We start from the raw sequence: 15,383 nt of genomic DNA, 5'->3' as shown, positions 1-15,383 counted from the left end.
TGCTCATACAGAAGAACCACCCCAGGAGGATGTCACCGCCCAGGAGAGGTCCTCAGCATCCACATCAACAGTGGAAGAAGAAACCACATGAGACCTCAAGAATTCCAAGGGGCTGTGCAGAGCAGTGGGAAAAACAGGCAAGAGATGGGTGTGGGAGGATGAGCCCGAGGACCCACAGCCCATCAGCCACGATATCTTTTCATAATGCACCACTCCCATTTCCCAAGGTACGCGGCATGCAAGATGCTGCAGGAGCCACTGGGATTTCTACCTTTGGGGACACGAATGCTTAGGGTGACAGGATCTGCTGCAAGACTGATGCTCTGCTGTTTGTGCTCCCTGACAGCTCTGCTCTCTTGGCTGAAAAAATTATCTCAGGAAAAATGTATAGTGTAGACATGTTTTTTTAAGCAGTGAGGCTTTTGTCTCAGCTCCTTTCTAGGTCTTCGCCAGGCTCTTGGGGTTTTTTCCTTCTCCCTTCCAGAACAGGAAAGCTAAATGCACAAATACACACACACACACACACCCCAGTCCCAAGCCCCTCACTGGATCCTTTTTGCCTGCTTCAATGTGTTTTTCTCTGCTGGCTGTTTCATTAACACAGCCAAAGAAACTGAACCGATGCCAGGAATAAACTTCTAATGGAAGACCTGAGGTGAAGGAAGGAATAAGGTCCTGCCAGTACGCAGGATGGGAGAGGTGAAGTGTGTGACATTTGAGCCCTGTGAGCCCGTGAGTATTTTGTCTTTAAAGCAGCAATAAAACAAGAGCATCACAGGGTGATCGAGTCAGGCCGTGCTGACGTTATGGTGAATGCATGTGGATGTGAGACCTAACACACTACAGGTGCGAAACAGACTTTTCTGGCTCAGAGAAAGAACATGCTGGCTTGGGGGCAGAACCTGAAAGTCCTGGACCATGGCTCCCTCGCGGGCAGCAGTAACCATCAGGCTGCTCCGAGCATCCTCTTGCCTTTTACAGGTCCTTCAGAGCAGGTAGCTCAAGGCAGGGACAGGGATTTGGTCATGGTGCTCTGGTCACCCCAGTGCAAAGTGATCCCCAAGCAGTGTCTTGGTTGCCTCGTGTCCTTTAGTCGTCAGAACTTGCTGATTCTTCACCGGTTTTGTCACGTAAGCGTTTCAGCCTAACTGGCTTATTCCCTATTAAGCAATAGGTGTCTCTGTTTTGCAAACTCGTGGGTCTTGATTCCTGCATCCTCAGCGTACGCTTGCAATGATTACACACCGTGATTTGCAGCCAGGCAGAAATCTCGGGGTCAAACCCTGCTCTCATTTACACGGGAGCTAATATGGAGTAACTGCCTGATAGGTACGGATGCTGAGCGCCTCCGACCTTCCCATCTTGTTGTGGTCCCCGGGAAGGAGCCCACAGGATGAGTGACATGATGGAGGTGGGATTAGGACATGGGAGGAAGCGACCAAATTAGCGAGGCTGGTTTGCATGAGACTGACAGATCTGCGTTTCCCGTGGCAGGTAATAGCAAGTGCCGTGAACAACAGTGAGGCCATCGGCTGGTGCTTTTACACCGAGTCTCCTTGGCTTGCTGGAAGATGCTACGCCGCCAGCTAGGCTGCACAAGCACTGCCCCCGCGGCTCGTATACGAGAGCTGCAGCGGGACCCCAGCAGGGCAAGGTGATTTTCCTGAAAGCCATGATACGGGCACACTCTCCCAAATGTGGTCGTATGACTCGATAGAAAGAATAGAACTTGGAGCAGTAAAAATAGCACCTGATATTTAGGAAGTTTTTGACACTCAGGCTGCCAAGCTGTGACAATATGAACAAGTGAGATTTTAAACACATCGAAGTGCGATTTCAAACGTCTCATCAAGAGGTATTGCAGGATCTTTCATCCTAGCAGACAAACGTTTTAGAAATGTCTTCCAAATTAATCCCTATAGAAGGAACCTTGCTCGCCAGGAGAGTGCGGGTGCGCAGGGCTGCCCAACAGCCACCGTTTCTCTTAATTGCAACCTCCTCCACACCCTGGGATGAAAGCCTCCAAAACAACTGGTGAAATGTCACAGGGAATGATCTGCAAGTGTCCGATGTCCTGGCTCTTCCCGGTGTGTTATGAAATGTGATGCAGGAAGGCGAGATGAGAAACGAGCCTGTGAGAGCTGCGTTCCTGGATGAGGAAGACCGGCATTAGGGAGGGTGCGCAAAGTTGTGTTCAGGAACTTGATCTCCGGGGTTAAAAATGCATCTCAGATCCCATCACTTCTTGCCTGGCTTCGGCTTTTTTTTCTAATTTGCAAGTTGGTTTACATGTGGGGCTAACCAGCAGTGAAGCCTTTCCTCTCCATACTTTCTATCTTCTGTGATAGCAGAGCATTTTATGGATATGGGTGGGCTTTGACCTAAACCCCACGGAAACCACTTGAGTGTCTGGTGAGAAGCCCACAAGGGGACTTGTTGATGAACGTGGCCTTCTCCCGTCTTTTCAGCGAGACTCTGATGTGCAGATGGAGAGCCAGGATGCTGTCCCTGGGTAATCCTGGTTTCCAGCCTCTGGGCTCGGTTCCCGCTCAGTTCGGGCTCCTGGGACACCTTTGCTTCTCCACCCTGTGGGTCAGGCTGGACAGGTTGGCACTTGGAAGCCAATTATTACCCTTCCGTAGACAACTTGGAAATACGGCGATTTTTCCCCCAAAGCCCTGGAGTCGCATTCGCTGCTCTGCCGGTCTCACCACAATCCTGAATTTCAGGGAAGAGGAGGGAGGGTTGAAACCTGTATCACGATGCACATTTCAGGGCTCTGGCCGGAGCGAATCCTGCACCTTCCTTGAGGACTCGGGGAGCACATGGCTTATCTTAATGACTACACTGCTCTTAGTCAGCAAAATGAATTCACTCACTTCATAGGGCAGTCAGTGCATCCAAGCCCATCTCTAACAAGGCGGCGTGCAGGTGCCAGCTAGTCCCTGACGTTGCAAGGTCTGGCTTATGCCCGTGAATGCACATGGAATTATATATCACTGTGAGCGTCAGCAGGAGCAAGGCTATCAAGTTTGGGAGGAGGGGGGCGATCTATGTGTTTGTATTTCATTTTCAGTGGCTGGGCAGCGTCTCCCTTTCCCCAGAACTCTTAGTTACAGTGACTGCGTCAATCTGGCCACGAAGCAGCATCCTGCAGAGGGTCTGTGAGCATCCTGCTCTGTGTACCCTCTCCACCCAGCTGCCTCGGGGACAGCCCGTGGGTTGGGAGGGCAGTGATTTTGGGAGGGTGGTCCCTGACCGGGCCTGGCATCTCATTTGTGTGCTCTTCAGGTAGGAAATAGCAATTCTGGTTTTGAAGACAACATCAGAGCAACCCTTAGAAAACAAAGTAAGTATAGCTGGCAATTTTATTTTTTTTTTAATAGATGTGGGCTGCCTTATGGGTACAGCCTGCAGCCATTTCAGGAGACTGATGGCTACATGTGCTTTTCAGGCCAGTGAGACCTTTTCAGATCGATTCCCGTGGTCCTCTGGGTGACATGTCCTGCCCTCTCACACAGCAAGAACTGTACTCGCTCTCAGCAAGTAAAGAGCAGCGTTTTCAAGAGGACAGGTCTGCTGTAAGCCCATAGTGCCTGCTCCTGTCCTGGCACGTGGGACTGTCATTTTTGGTGTTACGGGCTAAGCCACTTCACCCCCACTGTCTCAGCTGTAAAACAAGGATCATAAAATGTGCCTAACACAAAAGCAGGTTGTGAAAACTTAATTAGTAGGTGTTAATCATTTGAACTCCTCAGATAAAAATTGTGGCACTCTGAACTCTCTTTCTGAGGAATTCAGATGAATAAATTCTGTTTAACAATCCCCCAAGGGATTACAGGGATGTTATTATCTCTCTTTTATGTGGAGGAGGGAGAAGAGGAGGACTTGGGTTGCCCAAGGTCAGGAAGAAGCAGAGGTTTTGTTCCACCAGGAATGGGCTCCACAAATGTGGCTAAATGGGTGATTGGGTAAAGCTGAAATTTCTGGCTAGTTCATGCTTCTCCTACCCACTTCCCATGTGTATTCCCTGCCGCAGAGGCTTGGGGGAAGCAGGAATTGGAGGTGGGCATTGTAAAATATCCACGGAAAACACATTTTTTGATTTGTAAGCCTGAGAATACGGATGCATAATGCCTGTTTTTAGAGATCCGCTCGCCCAAAGAGGCTGTGTGACCTACTTGTTCAGTCAAAGCAGCTTTGATTTCACGTATCGAAATTGCTCGAAGCAAGACCGAACCGTACCTAGCAACAATTAAGAGAATCATTTAAGAAGTGGGAAATGATGAAAAGGGAAGCAAAAACCCTAAACAGCCCATTCATAGTGGGTGAATAGAAAAGTGTTCGCATACTTGATTTGTCAGAAATTATTCATCCAAGAAAATTTGGGCCTGAACCATAAGACAACTTTTCTTTCTTATCCTCTGATATATGAATCAGTGTCACTTTACATCTGAGCACAGAATGTTTTGACCTATATAATATCTTAGATAGTGGAAATTCAGCTTGAAAATCTCAAAGCAAAAATGAGAAAGGATGGCATAAGCCAGTAATATGGCATTAGCACATATAGATGTGACTTATCACTGGAAAACATCCCAACAGAAGTCAAAAGAAGAGCATTTTGTAAATAATAGGATTAGGAAGCAGGTTGGTACTTTGTGGAGCTGGCTATACAGTCAAACTGATAACAACTAGATTAATAAGGCAATTCAATCTAAACATGGTGTAGCACTAGAAAGCTTTTCAAAATCAATGCCTATCTGTGCAATTTTAATCGAGGTTGGTCTTTGCCTTTTGAAGCCAAGAGATTTGAAACTCCAGGTCAGCAAGGTATAATAAAATGGGCTGACTTTTTTTTTTTTTTTAAACGTGTGCCTCTTAATTAGTGCCTTCCATTCTTGTTTTCCTCTTCCCAGGTGGGAGAAGTGAAGCAGTACAGCGATATTGGCTTGCCTGTGTTGGTAATGAAGTATGGCAGACCTTGGAAAATACCACGCTTGGCTAAACTACAGGTGTTTTGAGCAGCTGGTTTGCCTGGCTGGTACCCATCGGTGGGCTGAGCTGAGCAGGATGGCTGGACAGGGCAATACACCCCATGGTATCATATTCACAGCACACATTGTCTTCGGCCGCACAAAGGGAGATTGTAGGGAAGGTGTCCAGAAGTTGCAGTGTAGGACACAAAGGGCCAAAAGGTCGATGGTTTTGAAGCCACAGGAACATTTTAGGATTCACTAAACCAGCTGAGACCTTCAGCCAAGTATCATGTCCCAGCTTCAGGCAATCTCCGTGGCTCGGAGAGAGAAACCAAGCCTGGTACAGGGAGAGCAGTGTCTGCCAGCATCTCAGGTGTCCACCAAGAGCATCCTGGATGCTGTTGGGCTGGATGCTGCCCTGCAGCGGTGGCTGTGGCTAGCAAAGCCCAGTGCCGCAGAGCAAGTCAGGGGAAGATGGCTAGCAGAGCCCTGCTCTCTCCTCCACCGATGAGCCACCCCTTCCATGCTCATATATGCGAGCAGAACATTTCGTGCTCTGTTTGCATTACAATATTTTGAAATCTTTTGAAACAGCCTTTGAGGGGCTGCTCAGCAGGGGATCCGGGCAGCCGATCTCCTTCCCCACCACCTCTGCACACAGCGAGCTGGGAGATGTGCTCTCAACTTGTCTTTCTCATGTCCAGCATCTCCAGCCCCGATGCCTGCCTTAATTTCAGGAGGAGACATGCACAGACCTGTCGCTGGGGGCATGTAAAGCTAGATTGGATAAATGCATTTGAATAATAAGTTGTGATGCTTCGGATCAGTCCTGCTGTAGATGCAAAACATGGACGAGGTGGGAGCTAACAGGTCTTCTCCGCTTCCTAATTTCTGGGATTATTTTTTTTTTCTTTTCACAGAGATTGTGAACAAGCACTTATTCAGGGAGCAGCATTTATTTTTCTAAGTCCTTAGTCCAGTCCCTATCTGTCTTACAGCAAGTGTGAAGGAGTGTGAATCCCATTTGGAAGGCTCCTTCAGAGGAGACGTCTCTGAAAGGATGCATGGTTTGCACACTAATCCAGTCTGCTCCCACACCCTGCGGTGAACCCCATTAAAGCAGAGGCTTGTTAAATGCCAGTAGGCTTTAGGAATAAGCTAGACCTGCTGTTCCCTTGATGCACCAAAAAATGAAACAGCTCGCTGACTCTCAGGTTTGTCAAAGGAAAGAGGAGAGTGTCAGAGGAAGAATCGCTCTGACTTGGCCGTAGATGGTCTCCAGCAGTAGGGAGGAAAGGGACAACCATCACAGCATTTCCAAAGGTTTGATGTTATGCGGTGCTGAGGGCTGTGCTTAGCCTAATGAAGGGATTTACATCACATCACGCAAGTCTGAAAATCTTTTTTGATGGCACCAAACATTCACACGCTCTGTTTCTTTTTCATTTATGTCTAATGCATTTGGGATTTTTTCAGGACTGGTAGAAATACGTGCTCCTGAGGTACATTTTCATTAAGGTGTATATTTCCAGGTAACAATATTTCTGCTGGAAGAGAATTTGGTTCTCTTTATGGCATGTTCATTTGGATATCTGTGCAATGGAAGCAATAAAACAGAGCAATGAGCACGTGGCAGTTAAAATGTGTCTGACTAGGAGTCCAGCTCCCACTGAGCATCACAAAGTGGGTGACTGATTCTTTGTGAGCCCTTTGAAAATAGCAAGCTAAAGCAAGAAGGGGCTCTGCAGCCAACTAGATGCAGACCAATACTTGTATGTATTTATTTTTAACTGAGGATTGACGGGTTGTATGAGTGGCGTTGGTTTCTGAAGGGGCTTGGTCCCACCTCTTCTTCATTATAGAATCAGTCTAGCACCTGGTGCTGGGAACTTTGGCTCTCTGTTCCCACAGGTCTTGCTCAGGCAGGTCTGGCACCCATCCTTATGCAGTGGTGTCAGGCCATGGGAGTGACAAGGCTGTTGCTTGAGGAGGTCTCAGCTCCAGCATGCAAGTGACTGCGCTGAGTTGGCCTCATAGCTTCAGCCAGGTTACACCACAGGGGGGACAAGGGGCTTCAGGGCACTCATGGGATCAGAGAGGGCTGGAACAGGGCCCCAGATCTGGCCTGGGTCACTGGGAGCCGGGAGAAGGCACACTGTGAGGACGAGGTCTCCATAAGTCACCCAGGAGGCTGGTGGCACAGTCTGGTTAAAACAGAGATGTTGAGTGGTCTCAACTGAAAGCCCAAGATGAAGACAGTGGTGGGAATCCTGTCCAGATCATTCAGCTCAGTCCCCACCTGAGAAGGACAGGGGAAGTCCCTTGGCAACCTGGAGATGGAGGAGACCTTCTCTATGCACTGCTAACACCTGACTCGTAAAAAAAAAGTAGAGATGTATTTAATGCAACCTGTAGGCTGCATGCTGCTTTGATGACGGAGACCAGATGTCTTTGACGGCTGGTTAGATTGTGCAGGTATTATTAATTGGGTTGGTTAGGAGCTTTTTTGCCGGAATGATTTTACTGTCACAGTAGGGCAGCAATGACGATGGATGTGAAAAGCCCTTCACAGGCATCAGGACATCTCCCTTCTGGATGGGGTGGGATGCGAACGGCGCAGCAGTGTCTCCGTTCGGAGCCCTTCAGAGCAGGATCTCTGGACTGTTGAACAATGCTTGGCAAAGAGGAGCTGGGTTTATAAATAATGCATTTCCTTTGTCTTGCAGGAGTTCTGGAGGCAGAGGTACAATCAGATCAGCTGTGAACAGCTTACATAGCAAATCTAATAGGTTTGTAAATTAGATTTTGTGTTCATTTGTTTTTGCTGTAAGGCAGCTATTAATCTGCTTCTCCTCTTCGCTGGATAGTGCTGTTCTTATTTAGCAAATGTATCTGTTTCTTTTCACTTCTGCTTTGCATTTTCTTAATCGTTTCTCCCCCTCCTTCCCCCAGCTCAGTGCAGTAATCATTTGCAAATAACCAAGGGTCTGCAAGTTGCGGTGATTGAGAGAATGAGAAAGAGAGAGTTACTTATTGGGAAAATAAGTCAGTGATAGAGTTGCCATTTTCGTAGTTTTACTACGTTTTATTAGAAGAGCAATCGCTGTCTTTGGCATCAGAACTTCATTGTTCTGGTTTTATCGTAATGCACTTCAGTAACGTCGCTCCATTGCAGACTCATTTCATGGCACCGCAGCTTCATTCAGTGTCTCTCTCTCTTATTTTCACAATAATTTCATGTCAGCCCAGCATTGCCAAGTGACATGGTTGCAAAGCCTGGTGACACCATACGAGAAAGGAAGGGTGATGTCATTCTGTGATGATGTCATCACAAATGATCAAAACACAGAAAATGGGCAAAACCAAAAAAGTCATAGTTATTCCCAAGATTTCTTTACCCTATTCCCTTTATGATTTTTGACACCTTATAAGTAAGCTTTGCAAGACACGAGGTGATATGGCAAAATGCAAGATGCAAACAAATCCAACAGGCTCGACTGGCAGCCTCTGGAGAGGTACTGTACAAACACACACAAGGACACTGGCAGCCAGCATTTATAAACACATTTCCTTGCCTTTCTGAAACATGACATAGTGTGAGCCACAGTGGGTCCTCAGGAGCTCCTGCCCCGGGCTGGAGATGTGCTCCCGGGAGCTGGATGTTGTCCATGTGCTTGGGCCGCCAGCTCCGCCTCATCTCTCACTCTTCTCCCTCCTTGAGGTTTACATGCTTTTTATAAACGTATTTATTTACAAACCATTTCCCAACTGGAAAAAGCCCTTTGCACTGGAGAGGGAGATTCCCTTTCGCTGATAGCGAATGCTTTGGCTGTGTATTTTTCAGAGCTCTCTGAAGTGTGAAGGTTTTTTTGGAGCTGCAGACACATGCGCAGCTTCTTGATGAGATGCTTGGGTATTCTCTTTGGAGGGCAGCTGGCTGGAATCAAATATTCGGAGTCTCCCTTAATTCATGTCATTTGATGTAAATGGCACTGGAGTGCTGGGGCTGATTTGCTTCTTACAGCAGGGATTAGAAGCTGGGGTCTCCCAGTAATCATCTCCAAACCACAGCATCTGGCTGTTACCCATCCCCCTGCTCATTTCGGGGTCTGGAGCAGGCAATATGGATGCTGAAATCCTCATGCTCTCTTCTAACGGGGGGAAAAGTTATCAGCGAGCCAGTCTCCCCCTGTCCAGTACGGGATGCTCATAGCCCAATCTCACAAGCAGCACCCAACAGCTCAGCTAATTTAATTTCTCCTTTGGGTGAAGTGAAGGTTGCACTCCTCTGATGAGGATTTTAACCCGCTCCAGGAGCTGAGCTGGCTCCACTTTGGGGTGCTCATGTGCGACCATGAGGCAGCAGGTCGGCAACCTTGGCTGCCAATGTAGGAAATGTCTCGGTGAATTCTGGGGGCTCCCTGGGGCTCTGGGGTGCCTTGTCTGTGAGTGTGCATCTGCCAGCCTGTCCTTGCAGAGCCTGCTTGTGTTTTTGTGTGCATGCATTTCAACAGCTAGATGTGTAAGATTCTGTTTTCTGTACAGCTGTGCCCGGCTGTAAGTCTGTGTTCGTGTAAGTGAACAGGTATTTAAGGATTTGTGTCTGTCTGCTTGAGTGTCGCAGAATACAAACAGGCTTTCAGTTCTTGTTTAGCTAATAACTACAATTTTGGTTTTCTGATGAAATTTGAATTCCAGCAGCCAGAGCCGAAGACAGTGATTAGAAGTGTCATTGGGATGCTAACGGATCCTGTCTCTCTTCCTCTCCCTGTCTTTCTTTTCTCTAGAGCTGAAGTAGTAATAAATGATTCTTCGTCTCCAGCTGTTGTTGATAGAAGTAATGAAAGCATTAAGCACAACATTAAACCAGCCTCATCCAAATGGAGACACAACCAGACACTCTCTTTGAAGATCAGGTACTGGTAATTACCTATAGGACAAGAGACAGATTTGGTCCTCTCCAGTGCAAGCTGGCAAATTGCCTCTGTATATCATCTAAAGAAGTCGAGGAAGAAATAAAAGGCTTATCTCCTGCTGAGCTAGGCTTCATATCTGTAAGCGATCGCTTGGAAATGAATTCCCGGCTGAACCAGCTGGCCTTGCAACGATGGAAGAAGGAGCACTTGAGCCCCCATTTTCCAGGCCAAGTGGAATTAGCGTGCTCTGGCAGTGGGTCGTGGAGGGGGGAAGGAGACCATCTCCCCAGGGTAAATGCTGGGACCCCCCACTAATGGGTTGGCCGTGCTAGCCTGCCCCAGGAAGGGATGGGTGGAGAAGGAGCAGGCGTTAAGATGGAGATATCTGTTTGAAAGCTGTTCCTGGAGAGCATCAGTCAGAGCGAGGGCAGGCAGGAGGCAAGAGTTCGTCTTATGTACGACCCAAATTATCTCTGTACCTCACCTGATGGGGCTGTTTTCTTCCCTGTCCTCAGGAAACAGATCCTGAAGTTCCTGGATGCCGAGAAGGACATTTCGGTGCTGAAGGGGACACTGAAGCCGGGGGACGTCATCCACTATGTCTTTGACAGGGACAGCACCATGAATGTCTCACAGAACCTGTACGAGCTGCTGCCCCGTACCTCGCCCCTCAAGGGCAAGCAGTTCCCCACCTGCGCCATCGTGGGCAACTCGGGGGTCCTGCTCAGCAGCGGCTGCGGCCCCGAGATTGACGCGCACAGCTTCGTGATAAGGTAGGGGCCCGCACGATGGGGCTGGGAGGGTTTGGGGAGGGTTTGGAAAGGTGGAAAGTCCCAATCCATATGGTGCAGCGCAGCCTTGCAGCCCAGCGTGCACACATAGAGTTCAGCGATGCGAATGTCCTGCTGCAAACTCTTCTACCAACCACCAAGTGCTCCCCCACTGTCCTTGCAGATGTACCCCATGTGTTCGCACGGTGCACCGTTAACCCCCCAGGGCACCATTAACCCCCAGCACCCCCAGACCCAAGCACTCACTCCTCTTTTCCCACATACTTACCCTTTGCAAATAAACCCTGTCCTGGACTCTCCCATGGACACAAGCTCGATCCTTCTCCAAGTCAATTCTGCCCTCAAGCACCGGGTGCACCACGCGGTGCCCTGGCACCACACTTGTGCACGCCTGGGTCTGATGCTCTCCTGTGACCACTCCATCCCCAGCACCAATGTCCCCGCAGAGGCACTGTCCCATGGACCTGCAGCAGCAGATCCTGACCCCCACTGGGGCACACACCAAATTTGCTACAGAAGATGCTTGAAGCGGAAAGGAGGAGCGTGCCTGCCCTCCCATCCCCGACACCCGTGTACATCTGTTAGCTGAGGGGCTGTAGGAGTCCACTGATGATTTATGTACGTGCAGACATTTGCTTTCTGGCGAGTCTATTATGAAGACAGCCCAATCCATCAGCGGCTCACAGAGGCGGTCCCTGGCATGATGTGGGAACAAGGATAATGTCACCTCTGCCCCCCACTCAAGCCCAGCTGCTCCAGCCCGCCTGACTGCTAGCAGCTCTGTCCTCTCCGTGGGGAATGGGGCGTTATCGTTTGCATCCTTAAGTGTAACCAGAGTGAGCAAAGGGAAAAATTGCTTATTGCAGTTCTGGCAAAGTTTAGGGAGGGGCTTTCATGTCAGGCAGCAAATTTGCAGGAGAAAAGTGTTTCTGGATGTAACGATTGGGATTTTGAGCAACCTCTCCCCAGCCATGTATGCTAGTGCAGGTCTGGCATGGATGTGCTCTTCCCACCGTAGGTTATCTGAGCCATCACTTGAACCTGCATCTTCCTGAAGAAGGTTTGCTCCATCCAGGCAGGCTTTTCAGCGGGGTTGGCAGTGACCAGTGATGGGCACTGTGTCCAGGATACAGCTTCGCTCTTCAGATCCAATGTTTATTTTCAGCGATTTTACTCCTGTGATGAGTGAATCAGAAGGGCCCCGCGTGCCAGTAGCTGGATTTTCTTTACACCATTCTCTTAGTTTTCCCATCCGTAAAGTAGGGAAAACAGTAGTAATGGCTGATTATCAAGGCAGATGGTTAGGATGCAATTCCTGCTCATTAAATACTGTAACTTCACTGTAAAACACTGCAGGAGAGCACACAGTGTGCAAACACACGGGTACCCTCTGGTTTTCATCATGCTGGGGGAGCATCTCTCTGCATCCCCCCATCAGCTGGTCCCCAGTGCCATTTACCCAGCACCATGTGCATGTCACGGCCACGGCTTAACGGCCGCGGATCCCCCCTCGAGGAGCTGTAGGAAACGACCGTATAACGAGGGTGATTTGTTGGCAGTTTATCCCGCAGCCCCTCAGTCCTCATCCCTGGCGTGACACAGGAGCTCGTGGCACGGGAGCTCCCGGGGGACCATGTGTGCCCGCATCTGCATGCACGGCCTGAGAAGAGGCACCAATTAATACTACAGAAAGAGATGTTTTTTGAAGGTCACAGCCTCCAGACAGCCAAATCCTGTGGAGACCATGTCCTGGCATCCACCTCCCGCTGGTGTCATTATCACTGCTGGTGCCACCGGGTCTGCTGTTAGCAGAGACTCACCAGGGTCTTAGGGATAATATTACCCCAGCAGGACTAGAATTAAGAGGCAAGCGCTTTCTTTGCGTGGGAAAGGCTGTTTCATTTCAAATCTGCCATGGCAGCAAAGACGGGAGGTTTGTTGCTACATGTTATTTCTGAACCGCACCAGAAGAGAAACCGATCCGTACAAACCCACCCACCAGACACCAAAGTTATGTCTGTTATTAGCATGGCCCTAGAGGAATATGTGCACACGTGCCAGCATGTTGAGGAATGATGACCTGATATTAAGATGGCTTATTGTTACCAGGTCAGAGCCTCTCTAATTTATTGCAGAGACTCATTCTCCCTCCTCCTCCTCCCAAAAGCGAGGGCGAACAGGCACATCTGTCACTGGCCCCGGCTTTTGGCATCAAACACCCCTCATGTTTGTCACTGCCCTCTCTCACGTCCATTGTAAAGGGCTGTTCAGTGTTTCCCTTCGCAGGTGCAATCTGGCCCCTGTCCAAGAGTACTCACAGGACGTGGGCATGAAGACAGACCTGGTGACTATGAACCCTTCAGTCATCCAACGGGCATTCGAGGACCTGGTGAATGAGACTTGGAGGGAGAAGCTGCTGCAACGCCTCCACAGCCTCAACGGCAGCATCCTCTGGATCCCGGCGTTCATGGCCAAGGGGGGCAAGGAGCGAGTGGAGTGGGTGAACGAGCTCATCCTGAAGCATCACATCAACGTCAGGACTGCCTACCCCTCGCTGCGCCTGCTGCACGCTGTCCGAGGGTGAGAGCGTTTCTGGTGTGCTTGGAGCCAGCATTTCGTGAGCTTCCTGAGCTGGAGAGCAATCAATGGGTTTGTGCTGGAGGCAAACGGCATGAGCTGTTTCTTTCTGCAGACTGTGAGGAGGACTCCACGGGTGGTGGCTGGTCCCTAGATGAGAATTGGAGACCAGCTCTCAAGCAGGGGCTCCCTGCTCTGCTCTTTGAGTCTGAGGTCTTTTAGTCATGCAATATAGTGAGCCTAAGTCTTCCAGCACTTTGCTGGCTGTAAGCCTGGGTGTCACCATGATAACTCCCCAACCTACAGTTAGGGCTCTCCTTCGAGAAATGTGCGTGTATTGTGGTTTGCTGAGCTAGTGACAAGGTTTGTCACCTTGTGCTTGAGTGACACATGCAAATCTCGCATAGCTCCTCAGGTCAGGGACCTCATGGCAGCCTGGACGGGCTCAGTGGTGGCAGAGGACCAAGGCTGTTCATGAGTAGCCTGGATGTTCCTGTAATGGTACTAATTGCACTGCTCATCTTAAATTACCTGCCCAGGGAAGGGACTGACATGGTCTGGTCCTACTGGTCAGATAAATAGGGCAGGGTGGTGGTGAATGGATTTATTGGGAGGGACGGAAGGGGTCTTTCTGCTCCCTTATTGCAACTTCAGGCATGTGGGAGACACAGGTGTGGTGGGGATGGGGAGGTTATAAAAGAAAGAGAGCTCCAGGGGTGAGACTTCCATGTAAATAGGTTGAGGATGGGGTAGGCTCTTGCTTTCCTGCTTTATTTCTCTGGGGTTAGTCATGATTCCTTAGGCATTTAGGGAGCCTAAGGCAGGCGGTGGCTTATGCTGGAGATGGCTTAGTGGCAGTAGTTGTCCTCTCCAATCCTGACTAGACTCTTGATCTCCCGGGGTGGGAATTCACTCATGTAGCTGGTGCTTTCCCCTCTAAGCCTCAGTAGTAATGCTTCTTGATCGCTTTGAGCACTTCTTCCCCCACACACCTCTGAACCTGAGCTCTTCTGGTCAGTTGGTCCATGCTGGGTGTTGCTCTGTCCCAGCTCAGGTTGTGTGTCAGTGCAGGAGGTGGGCACAGGATAGATTTTGGGGTCATTTGCCACAGGAGCAAGCCTAAGGGGGTGCTCCAGGGAGAGGGGTGTGAAGGGCAGCTCTGCAGACAGGCTGGGAGGAGTGGAGGCTCTGGTGCTGCGGTGCATTGCAGGCAGCAATAACGGGCAAGAAGAACCATGCCTGCCCCAAGTGTCTGTGTTTGAGGCTTCCCTGGGCCGTAGAGGCATCTTACAGAGAAAGCTGGCTTTGCGGTAAAGAAAGAGAAGGAAACGATACCACAACTCACAGAAAGGAGGGGAGGGGGGGGAGAAAAAAACCCCACAACCCAAATTCTGAGCTATTTCTAGCTGTAATTGACTTACTTTCATCTGTCAAAATAGAATTAAGCTCCTGTAATAAACCCTTTAAATCAACAGGCTGCTAATCCTGTGCTGGCAACCATTCACGGTGCCAGAACTTCCCGTAGGAAGCTTTGTAGAGGGATTGGCAACAGCTGGGCATCGCTTTCCCACAGGGGAAGAGGAGGATGCCTCGATAAGCTCTGCTGCTGAGATTATCTTCCAACTCGTGGCACCTTCTTGGCCCTCCTGTGCTGCAGGCCTGCAGTCCAGCTGGGCTGGCTGGCACTCTGATTGTCCCCGTGCATCTCCCACAGAGCAGTGCTGGAGCCACCACTGGTGGCTGGCACGTCCTGCCTGGCTGGAGGGGACGCAGGGATTTTGAGACAAGCCCAAGGGTTCAGCACTGTCTCTCAGTGCATGGAGTGATGCACCCCTCTCCCCCATGGCTTGTAGTAGTGTCTTCCTTTTGCACGTGTTAGTGTCCCCATGGGTTTTAATGGGGTCCCATGCAAGGAACATGGATTTGGGCTTCTGAAAACCTACTGGGGCTCAGAGGGATGTGACCAGTCAGACCAGCAACCGAGTGAAGTAGCCAATGTTGGTGGGTGTCTGGGATGGATATGGTACCAGCACGTGGTCGGATGCTGGATGATGCTGATGACAGGCTCTAAGTACCCAGTCTGAGCTACAGCCAAGACCTCGATCCTGTCCTTTGGGCTG

General features: G+C 49.7%; 1 protein-coding gene across 1 annotated transcript in view; it reads left to right on the top strand.

Annotated features, from left to right (window-relative positions):
* Positions 1 to 4,921: 4,921 nt before the first annotated feature.
* The window catches only part of ST8SIA2 (ST8 alpha-N-acetyl-neuraminide alpha-2,8-sialyltransferase 2), an 18,701-nt gene continuing 8,239 nt past the window's right edge, over positions 4,922 to 15,383 (top strand). Inside the window, exons 1-5 of the mRNA XM_009335177.1 lie at positions 4,922 to 5,015; positions 7,706 to 7,768; positions 9,767 to 9,895; positions 10,411 to 10,668; positions 12,973 to 13,266. Of these exons, the coding sequence (XP_009333452.1) occupies positions 4,975 to 5,015; positions 7,706 to 7,768; positions 9,767 to 9,895; positions 10,411 to 10,668; positions 12,973 to 13,266 (785 nt within the window). The 5' untranslated portion in view covers positions 4,922 to 4,974. The remainder of the gene's footprint in view (positions 5,016 to 7,705; positions 7,769 to 9,766; positions 9,896 to 10,410; positions 10,669 to 12,972; positions 13,267 to 15,383) is intronic.

This window comes from Pygoscelis adeliae, unplaced genomic scaffold (assembly GCF_000699105.1).
Source record: "Pygoscelis adeliae isolate BGI_AS28 unplaced genomic scaffold, ASM69910v1 Scaffold21, whole genome shotgun sequence".
In the NCBI taxonomy this organism is placed as follows: domain Eukaryota; kingdom Metazoa; phylum Chordata; class Aves; order Sphenisciformes; family Spheniscidae; genus Pygoscelis; species Pygoscelis adeliae.
This window is presented reverse-complemented; position numbering and strand designations above follow the sequence as displayed.